At 45.4% G+C, this 13,233-nt stretch overlaps 2 protein-coding genes across 12 annotated transcripts in view; one reads left to right on the top strand and one right to left on the bottom strand.

Moving 5' to 3' along the window:
- Positions 1-13,233, bottom strand: part of DOT1L (DOT1 like histone lysine methyltransferase) — a 103,803-nt gene that overhangs the window by 18,265 nt on the left and 72,305 nt on the right. For 6 of the 8 annotated variants that reach the window (XM_073324234.1, XM_073324230.1, XM_073324231.1 and 3 more), the window contains 8 exons: positions 10,871-10,972; positions 9,236-9,373; positions 8,231-8,356; positions 6,905-7,389; positions 6,509-6,632; positions 5,419-5,565; positions 2,395-2,524; positions 162-778 (listed from right to left, as the gene is read on the bottom strand). In XM_073324234.1, the coding sequence (XP_073180335.1) occupies positions 162-778; positions 2,395-2,524; positions 5,419-5,565; positions 6,509-6,632; positions 6,905-7,389; positions 8,231-8,356; positions 9,236-9,373; positions 10,871-10,972 (1,869 nt within the window). The remainder of the gene's footprint in view (positions 1-161; positions 779-2,394; positions 2,525-5,418; positions 5,566-6,508; positions 6,633-6,904; positions 7,390-8,230; positions 8,357-9,235; positions 9,374-10,870; positions 10,973-13,233) is intronic. The other 2 variants (XM_073324232.1, XM_073324235.1) reach the window with 2 other exon arrangements.
- The window catches only part of PLEKHJ1 (pleckstrin homology domain containing J1), a 56,155-nt gene that overhangs the window by 31,880 nt on the left and 11,042 nt on the right, over positions 1-13,233 (top strand). The gene's annotated exons all lie outside the window — the stretch shown is intronic.

Raw genomic sequence — 13,233 nt, 5'->3', positions numbered from 1 at the left:
ATTGATCATTGTAACTTTCAACAACCTGTTGGCTCTTAGAGGAACATGTTCACATTGGTTTTTATGCCATAGTCCAGAACGCCAAAATTGTAACAATGTATAGTACTGACATGCCAAACATACCTACACTTAGCCGTAACTCCCACCATTCTTTTCCTTACCATTGAGTTTATATTAAGCGGTGAGCCTGAAGGTTGAGCAAAGAGTCCAGCCACAGTTGGTAAGGATTTGCGTTTAGGGGACACCCCAGAGTTCATGTTTAGATTCCCAGTGGAGGATCTCTTCCTTCGACCTCGTTTCTTCCCATCCTGCATGTATGCTTGGCCACAGTCCATCCGAATGCTTGCAGTCAGGGGACTGTGCTTGTTAGAAGGAGACTGTTTTACACTTCCTGTACTAGGAGAGATTGTGAAGATGATTCTTCTCTTGGCCTCGTTCTCAGGATCTGAAAAGGCGGCATCAGGCTGAAGTTCCCCCTTTGTTCCTTCGGTAAACATCTTCTGAGCATCCACATACTGCAGAACCCCTACCATGCTCTGAGAGGCACCATTTAACTTGGGGCTTGCTGAGTGCTGGTGAGCCGGGGAGTTCTGCCCAGAATTCCGTGACTGCATCATTAGCAAAGAAGGGTATTGTGGAGTGGAGCTCCGAGACCCTACTGAGTTAAACAAACTCCCCGGGTCGTCCACAGCTGCCTGATCAACACTATGGTTAAGGTGGGCTGGGCTGTTTGAAAGTGTTCCATTAACTGCCATGGAGCCAGAAGAATATGAAAAACCTGTGGAAAGGGAAAGTCTCACTCAAAAAAAGCAATGATGTATACCTGCCAGTGCTAAATTTCTGGGATATGTCTGAGTGTTCAACTATCCTAACTGGCAACTTCTGGGAAAGCAATAACTCCTAGTCATCTGCATAATACTACGTACTGAACTCTGCAAGGCTGCCCATCATACAGTGAAGCCAAGAACATAGCTGCATGCATTGGTGAATTAAGTTAGATCTGTCAGTTCACTCTGCTCCCTTTTACGGACTCACAAAAGTTCATACATAACATGCAAGTGTCCTGCCTTTAACCCAACCTTTGTCACAACTCAAGTGCCTTCTCAGGATAAAATGCTCACCTTGGATTAGAACCCAAGAATCTCTCTGCTCCAGCCAACCACAAGTTTCCTTCCAAAGAGGCTGTCATCTGCACACCTAGCCCCATCCCATAGCTCAAACCAAAAGGAAGCAGGGAGAAAACTGTGGAAAACTTCAGGAAGTCAGGGGACTGAAGGAACCCATGTGGGAGTTGAGGAAAAGGGAAGTAATGAAGTTCAGTAAGTATCTGCAGCAATGCATCATGCATGGAATTTAAATAAGGCCTTCTTTCCTGGGATAGTTGGGACTAAGGGGAGCTGGGAACCCAATGTTACTCTACAGCACTGACTATAATTGGCTTCAGAGTGAGCTTCCTTCAACCCTTATCTGCTGAAAGGATGTTAATCACACAAAGCCCCTGAGGGTGGGGAGCACTGAGGAAGAATGACAGTGCAAGTCTGATGAGGATACAGCTGTGGTAGAGTGCTTCCTGCAGGCTATGCTGAAGAGGCACTCACTAGTCCTAAAAAGCCTGAATAAAGCGTGTCTGGGTGCTTTTTTGGGAAACGGCTCCTGCCCCTTGAATGGAGTGTAGGAGTGCAGTGGGTTTGCTAAGCTCCCTGTTGTTGAGAGTGGCAGACACAAAGTCAACAGCTGCCTTTCCAGACTACTGAAAAAGGCCTGACTCATTTCTCTTTGTGCCAGGGTTCCCTTTGGGAATGTGCTCAGATTACTGGGGAGCAACAGGATCCACCATAGCAGTACAGCTGGAGGTAGGATTTCCCCAAGGGTGGGGAGACCATCTGTTCCATCCTTTATTTGTGCTGATGAGAGGAAGAGCTAGAGGCAATGGTCTGCCAGCATTCCACACAGCAACTGCAGCTAGGAGAATCGGGAGGATAAGAGGGGCCACACACGGGCAAGCAGTTGGATGTGAGTAAATTCAATCTATACAGATGCTGGAAGAGAGCCTAAGGGGGACTTCTCGCACTAGGTGGTCAAGACTGACCAACGGGAACACACTGCCCATCTTGGTTTGTGATTCTTTTGTCTGAACTGCCACACTCATATGTTTTCACTAATGAATGACCCTTCCCTTCTCTGTGTTTTTTCAGCCCTACTACATACACCCCCAATCCAGGTCCTTCTCCTTAACCCAGGAACATTCAATCTCTTGATATGAAACTGCACCATACATCCAGCTCTCTGCAGCACCAGGGGCTCTCAATCCCAAGTGCCCAAAAGCTCAAACACACATAATGACGAGAGTTATTGCTAAGAGACATGGAGGCTCCATAGAGAGGAGTTCATTACCTGAGGTAGCCAAAGCCAGTGACTTATTTCCAGCAGCATTGCTTACGCCATTATGAGAACTAGCACCATACTGTTTTTCAAGTGTTGACGACGAGTCTCGATTCTGATGAACTGGACTAGGTGTGCTTCTCTGGAGGAGGCGAAAAAACACAGGCACTTCAGTCCAGAAAGTTTGTTCAATAGCCGTTCATTTAATAGAACTCATGGGCGTTTGTAGGTTTGTGGCTTTAAATCCCTCTGGATTCCCTAAACCTTCTAGGCTTTGTCTATTTTCAGAAAATTGCAGTTTAACTCCAGGCTGCCCAAACCAAGGGCTGCATTGGCAACTTGCTGCATCTAGTTTCATGTAGCCTGCAGAGACGTCATGTCCCAGCATGTAACAATCTTCCCACCACAACGCATCACGGCATGCTGGGACATGACCTCTCTGCAGACGACACCTTCTGTATTAGCAGTGAGAGCCAGGCCCTGGGGACTGCACTGTAGGATCCCAGGGGCTTCATCTGATCGTCTCCTGAAGCGTCATTGTCCATGCACAAGGAATATTCCGCTCCCCACCAAAAAAAATCTGGCACCTGGAATAAAAATTACCGTCTCCGACCTCATATAGCTAGGAATGTATTGGTGCGCAAATTAGAGTCCTGCAGTAATTCCAGAGCCTCAGTAGCATTCCTGCTACTGTGTTGTAGCTTGTTTCTAGAATTGCTGGTTTCACATACAATGCCACATTTTCCAAAAGCACAAGGAAGTGCTTGGTTTGACAGGGTTCCCAGGGTCCCAGACTAAACTCAGATGTTAGACAAGCCTGTAACCTGTGCTCACAAACCAGAGAGAGGAAAGGGACGGAAGTGACTCCTCTCCTTTGAGGAACAAAGGCTTAACTCAACAATGTGTACAAGGGTTTACTCTTTGGTCCCATCAATGCCTGCAGCTATAACCAAGCCACAGATCTGTTTAGATTAGGGGACAAACCCACTGCAGCTACATCATAGTTAATAGTGATTGGTTAGACATGACCTAAGAGCATTCCACCACTGGGTTAGAGGTTTGTTCTATTCAAGGGTTAGCCCAGTTACGGGACACAGTTAGATCCCATCTACACTACAACTTTTATTATTTATATTGAGTTCGCATCTACCAGCCCGTGTCATGGACCAGGATCCCAATGTGGTAGTGGCTGTACAAACACATCAAAGAGGGTCCCTCTGCCTTTGACTCAAGGCAACTGTGTGGTAATGAGATCCCTCGAACCGTAGTTTTAGTGTAGATGGGAAAAGAAACAAAGAGCTTTATCGCACCCTCAGTTCATACACACAGCTCCCCTGAAATCAGTGAGACGTGCACACAGACTGAAGGCCTGGTGTCATCCCGAGTATTTCTGTTCTCAGAATGCATCCATAATGAATAAGCCATCAGGAACACTAAAGAGAGCACCAGATTCCCACCTGATACAAGTCAGCATAGGCCCACTGAGTTCTATGGAACTATCCCACACTACACCAGCTGAGGATCTGGCCCAGTGCATGTACGCACACATTGCAGGTGCTCACAGACTTCAGAATCGAGCTCTCCCTTTGCAAAACCAGCTTTCAGCAAGGGATATTTCCCGAAGAAGGCACTAACTCCCAAGGGCAGCAATGTAATTCTATACCGATGCCACCTTCCTCCATTTTAAGAGATGTATCTGCCTGGAACTAAGACAACAGGGGCTCTCCAACACAACTGCAAGGCCTTTTGCTGCAAGAAGGAACATGGGGAGTCAGACTACAATACCCTCCAACTGCAGCTCGCCGTGGCATCTGTCTAATGATCCCTTATTTAGTTCATCAAAGAAAGAACCCCCTGTAAAAGAGTGCTAGAGCAGACCCAGCACTCTGGCCCCTAAGATACTAGCTCTCCTCCCTGCCCCCGAATGGATTTAATTGGGGGGATGGGTGCTTAATGGCCTAATTAGGCAGGAGGCTGTTGAGCTAATAAGAGCAATCAACCCATCAACTAGGAACAATTAAAGGATATGAAGGAAGTACAAGCGGGAGGCTGGCAGAAGCCATGGGATACATGATCTCAGGCTGGAGAGATCTTTCCCTCTCCCATGACGGAAAGCGGGCTACAGGGGGAAGTTTATGTCCAATTGTATGTTGCTGCACAAGGCTGTACTGGTGATCTGCTGGAGGGGACTCAAACACCACACTGGTGGTCACAAACTGGGAAGCATCCAGCCAGTCTGAGATGGTTCAATGGGCTGAGAAGGGAGTCATTAACCCTCCTCTTTCCTCCACTACCATCCAGTTAGATTCCAAATCCATGCTTCCCACACAAAGGTAGTGAATGCTCCTTAGTAATCTACTGGAATCCCCTTTGGCAGAAACACTGGTGGGAACTGGATGCCTTACATCCCTGCTCTGTCAAGCACTGATCCTCCCTCCCCCACTGTCCTTTTCATGCTCTTCCCCTTGGGAACACACACCAGCATAAGGGTCTGCTGAGATCACAAAAAGAGAGTCCCAAAACATTTCCAGTTGTGAAAGCTGAAAAGTCAACACCACTGCAACAGCTCATGCTTGGCGTGTGACAATTTCAAAACACCGTGCAAACTCAACCTCAGCACCCACACGAGGTAGCCCCATTATACCAATGAGCAAACCAAGACAGACCTTCATTTGCCCGGTGTCACATAGGAAATCAGTGGCGGGGCTGAAATTAGCACTTGGGATTCCTCACTCGTAGGCCCATGTCCTACCCATTAGACTATGCCTGCCCCTCCAGCATGCCATAGATTCAGAACTAAGTTGTTTGGCGCAGGAACTTCATCTCCCACCCTGTCCAGGACACATGCTGGTCTAACATACTCTAGGAAAATAACTGTCCAAGATCCAGGTAGAGAGACAGCGTCAGCAGCCACTCCAAAAGCAGCAAGGGTATTCTAGCTCAACGTCCCAGCCAGGATTCTGGTGCACGGTATATGACTATTCCCCAGTTTGGTTTTTAGTTAGGGATGGAAAGTGTTGACAATCCCTTACTCACCACCTTCTCAACACGGCTAGGTAGGACTACGCTGGCCAGAGGGATACTAACAGGGAGTTTATTGGGCTGCACCGTGCTGAGAGGAATACTGATAGGTAGACTGGTGATAGTTTCTCCATTACTCGCAGAAGTCCTCTCTCGCAAAACCTGCGAACACAAAGGCAGCCTGTTTCAAAGGGGGCTTGTTACTCACTAGTGAGTTTCCCCCAACGACGATCAAACCCTGCTACTTCTCTGCACATGTTGACGTTTTTATATACAAATAAGCTGTGTGCATTTTTCCCCAGGCACTTTGCTGTTGTATTTTTTCCCATCAGGCAGCATGTTATATACGAGAAAAGGGTGTTTGGGAAGTTTGAATGTGTTGCAAATTGACAGCACATCAGTTCAGCCAACAACCCACTGCGACCATAGACGAACAGAGGTTTCCTAAGGAATCTGAACCAGATCACCTTGGACAGGAAGGAGGGAGGCTCTGATGTGGGCCTCAAGGGGGAGAGGGAGGGAGTTTTCGAAAGCTTGTTTCCTCACATCCTTACCTGTGCTTGGGGATTCACAGCCTCTTATTTCTCAAGATTTACATCAATGAGAAACGTAACCATTGATTTGCTGCTGGTGAAAGGTGTTTGTCCAACAAATCTGTAGGCAGAAGCCCTCTATCCACAGAGCAGGCAGCAGCAGTGCAATCATCACTGCCACCCGCTCGCATGCCTCTACCCTGCTCCAGAACGGGCACCTCTCCATGGGAGAGCATAGTTGACACGCCATGGTACATTCTCTCCTCAGCCTCTCTGCTGAGGCCAACACCCAGCAGAGACTGGCTAAGTGAACTAGAGCAAAACCACCTACTCATTTTACAGAGTTCAATGAAAGGCACCAGCCTAGTTCATAACCAGACTCTCTCCACCATCCAGTTCCTTCTTTTGACATCTTCCATTTCATGTTACACCCAATGCTGAGTTCATCCTCTCTGGTAGCCATAGAAAGGGCTGAATCCACACCTTCTAGCCTAGAGCTTTTATTTCTTTGCTCTGTGAGAAGCATCATTTCTGTTGACAGCTCTGTGCAGGGAAGCCAACGCTTTCCTTACCTTCTCGCCTGCAATGGGTAAGGCCGCTGGGGAAGAGGGCCGAGTTTCCTGAGGGCTCAGCTTTATGCCATTTGAAATGCCAGGGCTTGGATATGTAAGGCCATTCTCTTTTACATGGTCAGCTCTGGAACAAAGATGTACACGTCAGCTTTTTCCTTCTAATGCCCTTCGTCCAAAATGAATTCCTATTACAAACTCAAGGCATTATTGCCTTGCTTACCTGATCAACTGGCATTGCTGGATATACTGGCTTACAGTTAAATGACTATGCCACCAAGCTTTACCACACTAAAGTCTAGGCAGAGATTGTTTTCTTCTACTGTCTAGGTATATTACCAGCAACACGACAAGCATTACCACACCTCATTTCCCAACACAGGAACTAACCACTCTCACCTCTGGTGTATCTCATTAGTTGTTGCTTTTCCATTGACTGCATGGTCCTGATTCAAGTGTCTCCTTAGGGCTATCTTAGCTGGGGAAAACCTGGTGTAATCAGGTAAGGACAAGCCTGCTGTCTTGTCCACCTTCTGTCTGCTGCTGTGGTTTGGGGTGCAAGGAATTATTTCTTGGTCCAGGTGAGAGGTCATGTATTGAGGGGTGTTCTGCTTGGAAGAGGGCCTGCTAAGAGCATTATGAATTTCATAGGGAGTAGCATGGCCATTCATGGACAGTTCAGGGCTCATGCCATTGATGTGGGGCATAGGAAATTTAGAGCACTCAAGCTCAAGTTGGAATCTGCCATGATCGGCCTCGGGCTCACGGCTTAAACGGTTTTTATTGCGTAGTTGTACCGACAGAGACTCATCAGGAGGCATATACGATTTCAGCTGCATGAGCTCCTGCTGCCTTTGACTTTTCTCAAGCTCCACAATGCTGATCTTTAAATGAAGAGGAGGACAAAGATTAAAGACTGTACCTAAGAATTATACCACATTTTGGAGTTTTCCCTTCCAGACGCTTCTCAGAAAAAGTGTCCCCTTTTTTGGTGATAACTCAAAGCAAACAATCTATGATTTAAAAAACAAATTTCAATACACCGCTCTGGATTTGTGAAACAAAGGTACAGGTAGAAAAAAGAATGTTCAAACAGACTACTAGGGAACATCTTCTAGAGCATGTCAGACAATTTCCAATAAAGAGTCTGTAAAAAGTCAGATTTAAATTGGATGGTGGGGGTGGGGGGAAATCACACCCCATACTAAGAGTATCCAACCATGTGCCCGATAACACATTTGGACTGGGTTACCACTTCTTATGAGAAGCCAAGAGAACCAACCCCACTGTGAAAAGAAAAGTCCTCTTGGCAAGATATTTCTATGGGAAGTGATGTCTGACAGGAGACACACACAGGAGATACAATATAGGAGCAACAGAACGAAATAGAACAAAACCAATAGGACCTTCCTTTTCACTAGACAAAGCATTTTAAGGACACGGAGGAAAACTGATAAACCGATGCTCAGGTTCAGAAGCTCAGAGCAATACTGGAGGCCAAGCAAACTTCCATTATTTGCCCTTTGTATACCTGAAAGATTATCTGCAGCTTTGGTCTTCCTAGTTTTATCAACCCACCTTCTAATCATTTTGTCATACTACTACCACGGCAGCAGGTTTATGTTCCAATGTCCCGTAATGCAAAAAGACGAACGTGTGCCCTAACTGGAATACTGGCCGAATACTACTACAACCTAGTGGCACTAAATTCGCTCGCGGTTCTACCTGCAATTCCAAACAGTGCTTTTGTTTCTCAGAAATCTGATTCTTCAGTGCCTGCTTTTCCTTCAGTAAGCTCTCCAGTGACAGCGTTGACCAATCCAACTTCAGTTCTTCACATCGTGCTTTAAGCTGCAAGTGCATTAAAGGCTTGGTCAGTGGCATGTTTCACAATTCCAAACTATCAATAGAGCAGGGCAGAATCCCATCCTCCTTTCCACTGAAATTTGAAGGGAAACTTCTATCATACTGAGGACTAGCTCTCAATTCAAGGCAAACACTGCAGCTTTACAGAAAAATTGGTTTCCAATCCCTATGTAAGCAGCTGGAGTTGGGGCTTATAAGGCTAACATTACTCAACATCCCTAAATGTTTCTGCATACAGCTTCTCCACCACCCTAATATTAACTGTGCGAACTGCTGAAAGTGACGGATATATAAATGACAGCTACAGCCAAGCGAGCCCTGGGCAAACTTCTTGTCTATGGTGTTCTATCACCTCCACTTCAAACTGCTATCCCATATGCGCAGAGCCTGTCTGCACAGCTGCGTACTGTGGACGAGGTTGGGGCCACCCAAATCAGCTGTCACTTCAGAAAACTTCTGGATTTCAATTAAGTCGTCTGTGAGAATGGACCACCCACCCTACCCTTTGGATCAAGATTCATTCTTTTGAAATGCATCTTGACTAAGAAGTAATAGAAAGAAAAGAAAGCAACTGGTGACTGTTTTCAGAAGCCAAAAGGTCTAGGACTAGAGGAATGCCACAGATAGCACAGAAACCAGACAGTGAGCACAAGAACTGGACACACAAGCTCTTCCCATCACCAGTGTAGCATTCTTTGCATGGACAACATTCTTCTAGGCTCTAGAGGAATGAAGATTTCCATTCAGTTTTTGTTCTCATTAAGATATAAAAGGGAAAACAGCAGTTCATGACCTGCCTTCTATATATAAAATGGCCATCACTTGGCTCACACATTGCTCGTCATATGGAAGCACAGTACGTACCAGCTGCAAGCTCTGGTTCCTGAGTTCACTGTTATCTTTCTCCAGCTGCTTTGTCTGTTCCTTCAGCTGCTGGTTGTGAGCAGAGATCTCTTTCTGAGCCTGAATCAGGTCATTATATGTCAGAGCCTTAACTCCCAACTACAGGATGAGGGGGAGAAAGGATCAGATTCAAATGGGACTCAGGATTCCAATTTCAGAGTCGGCACACACATATAGTAATAATATTTCACATTTCTATATTGCCCGTCTTTAGGGGAGTCACACCACTTTTACAGTTATTAAAACTTTCCAACGCTTCAGAGAGGCAGTGTATCACCATCATCATTCCCACTTTACAGATGGGTAACTGAGGCAGAGACGCGAGATACCTTGTGCAGTCACAAGCAAGTCACTGGCAAAGCTGGGAATACAAACCAGGAGTTGACCCCTAGTTGGACCATATGATCACCTGTTCATGCAGTGAAGCAGCATGCTTCTTTGTAGGCCTCTGAACTTTCATTTGACCTATCTGCATTTGTCAAGCTGGTGTGGTACCCGCCAGTTTGTCCCACTGTACCCTCCCCCATGCTTTTTAGAGCCACTATAGGCAAACAGGAAGCTACCGTGCCTCAGTTTCCCCATCTGTGAAATGGCAACAATGCTGAGCTCTTTTGCAAGACACAGAGCACTACAGATGAAAAGTGGTGGGTAAATATGGCTAGCTGTTCTATTATTACTGTGCCACCCAACGTTATTGGTAGTACCAGAGGAGCACAAAGACTCCCCAAATGAGGTCAAGGCCTGACAGTACTAGACTAGCCCAAAGAGTTCACAGGCTAAGCAGACAAGACTGACAGCAGGTGGAAGAAATGCTGTCCCAGAGATCACATGACTTGCCCTAGGTCTCTCACAGTCTGACCAAACAAGGAACTGAACCCAGAACTCTTGCAGTCCAGGGGCTTAATCACAGCACCAATTCAATGAAGCTTTGAGGCCTCTGCTGAGCAGCGCAGCAAGGACTATGTTGTGCGTAAGGGCGGTTTAGCCTGGTTTGGGTGTAGTTACTGATTTAATCCCACCACTGTCAATCACCTTGTCAATCTTTATGCTGCGGGTGAATGAAATCACTGCTTCTGGGGTGGCAAGATATTTGTATTTGATCCCTTTGTTCAATTTCTAAGCATGTTCTGTTCTCCCCCTTCATAAGCAGAAGTGGCTGGAGCACAGGGTCATAAATCCACAAATAAAATGGTGTAGTGACATAACGCCAACACAAAGCCTGTGAATCGCCCAAGTGCAGGCGTGCACTTTCTGGAGAAAGATTAGGCAGACTTGGCAAGTCAACTCAACTAGGGGAAATGAATGTACTTTCTGCGTGCTCCTTGGTTACTTAATGGAAAATCAGCCCTGAGGACTGTCACTAACACCTCTTCTGGGATCAAGACATGGTGGTGGGACTGGTAAGCTACAACTTAAGCAACAGTGATGGACTGGACAAGAGAAGGAAATACATTCCCTTGGACAGCCACCTGCAGGAAGGAGCCAAGATGTCGAAACCAGAGCAAAACTTCAAGAGTGTTGGATTGTTAATTTCCAGCAAGAATATTTATTTTTAAACATTCATTTTTAGTCCATTTCCTCCAGGCCAAACCATACCTCATCGAGCTTTTGCTGAAAGAGCCGTTTAATTTCCTCTTTCTGTGCCTGGCAGTGGGTGAATAACTGTTGTGCTGTCCCCAGCAACTGAGCGTTCTTTTCCTGGAAAAATAAAAAAAAAAAAAAAAAAAAAACACCCCACAAAGTTTATGTCAGACTCCCATTGTAATGTGTGTGGGAAGTTCCACCTCACCAATTGGCATTTCAATGATACAGTCGCTTACACAGGCAAGAATAAGGAACCCTATCATAAGGTGATGATATCCGACAAAGTGAGTTGTAGCTCACGAAAGCTTAGGCTCAAATATATTTGTTAATCTCTAAGGTGCCACAAGTCCTCCTTTTCTTTTTGCGGATACAGATTAACACGGTTGCTACTCTGAAACCTATCGTAAGAGTGAGATCTATTAGACTGTGGCATGGTCTTCCAAGATAAACAGAGGAAGTCCCATCACCTGAAATATTAAAAACTGTGCGGGACAGTTAAGAATGATCCTGCACTAGAAGAGAAGAGGAAATAGACTTCTTCATAGACCTTTTCCATCTCCAACTTCTGCAGCTCTGTATTTCCTAGAGTTTAACATTGTTTTAAAATATGGGTTCATCCACAAAGTCACAGATATTTATTTATAGGCTTCTCTGTAGTATTCACCAGGATAATCTCTCAGCAACTCAAGTGCCAACCACATTTTATACATGAGAAACTGAAGCACAAGGAGATTAAATGACTCATCAAGGACACACTAAGTCTGTGGTTGAGCTGGGAATAGAACAGAGATCCCCAAAGTTCTCACAGAATATTCTTCTTCAAAGAACTTCAGTAAACAAAAGTATGTCAGGGAAAAAATCAGAAATATGTTACGTCATGTCCTAGAGGAGCCTCTCTCAAAATTCCTTACACTACTTGCTCTCCCTTTGATTTCTAGGGCAATTCATGCATAGAATATTCACCAGACCACCACAAGCACGCCTTACATTTTTGCTTCTGTGTCCCAGTCTCCCACACTCCCTATACCTGCAAAGAACAGGAGTAGAACTGGGAAAAGGTTCAAATTTCTATGAAAAACAATAGTGTGTGGAGGGGAAAAGAAACGAGAAATTTGTGATTCTTCCCCATTTATCTCCCAGCTCTAGAGGGGATTTCTGCAGGAGCAAAGTATTCACTGCTAAGGGCTGAAGATGGGAAAAAGAAGGGGTCTTGCACTCAAGAGCTATCCATCTGGATAAGGAGCAATGTTCTACACATAGGGGAAAATGTCGAATGTAATACTTCTGCAACAATCAACCCCCCCCCCCCTTTGTCACCTCCTCCAAGGATTTTGGGAAGGGAAAACACACAATCACCATGGCACTAAACCCATTGCTTAGGTGAGGCTGTGAAATCATTTGTGCTATGAACACCTAGCATTTCATTAAGTGTTACAGTAGCTGATAGCTCCATCTAAAGGTACATTAGTGTACTAGCACTTCAGAAGCTTTATTAAAAACATTTAGGTTTTCATAATAAGACACAGTCAGAGGCAGTACTGTAACCAGTACATACCACAGAACAAGTTATTTAGCCAAAGCAGTTTGGGATTCAGGTTTCACAATTCTTAACTAGTGATTCTCTCAGTGCCCAATACTACACTCCATGAAGAGATTTTGACTTACAAATAAAATTTCACATTTTAGTTTACCCCAGGGAGAAAAAGGTGTCAGATACCATCACCAACTTGCCCTCCTCCATACAGTCTGAAATCACAACTCCAGTATACAGCACAATAGGCTGTGCAAGAGGACAGAATTAACTTTACGCTGCTCATTTTCCTGACACCAAGCATGTGAACAGAAGGATTTTTTGTCCTCTGTTTCTCAGGGGACCATAAGCCGAAGTGGTAGGGGACTGTCAAACATCACTGATAACGCCCCAAAGCACTTCTTGCACAGTGAATGCAGCAAGCAGTGGTTGACCATTCTCACCAAAGGCTAACACCAGCCTTCCCATATGGAGAACAGTGCAAAGTCTATAAAGTCTGTGAAACAGGCTGGTGACTTTATGCTATTACCCTGGATTGCGCATCACATCATAGGAATAATCCAGCAGCATTCTTCTCTGAGATTGGCAGAGGCTTAGAAATGGAAGACACAAGGTGTTGAGGGTTAGAATGTTACTGTGTAGGTAGAGTTGTGCGGAGGAACCATTATTCTGGCTCCGTAATCACAATCCCTATTTTCAAGGGCATTCATTAATTCCCTAACTGGGGCAAAACCAAGAAGGAAAAGATATTTGGATAGTGAACTTGTACTCTCTCTGCTGGACAGATAGCTCTGCTGTAGCAGAGCACTGAAAGGAGAGCTGCAAGACTTTTGTGGTCACAGCA

Source organism: Lepidochelys kempii, chromosome 25, assembly GCF_965140265.1.
Source record: "Lepidochelys kempii isolate rLepKem1 chromosome 25, rLepKem1.hap2, whole genome shotgun sequence".
NCBI lineage: Eukaryota > Metazoa > Chordata > Testudines > Cheloniidae > Lepidochelys > Lepidochelys kempii.
Note: the sequence above shows the minus strand (reverse complement) of the source record. Positions and strands in the feature narration are given on the sequence as shown.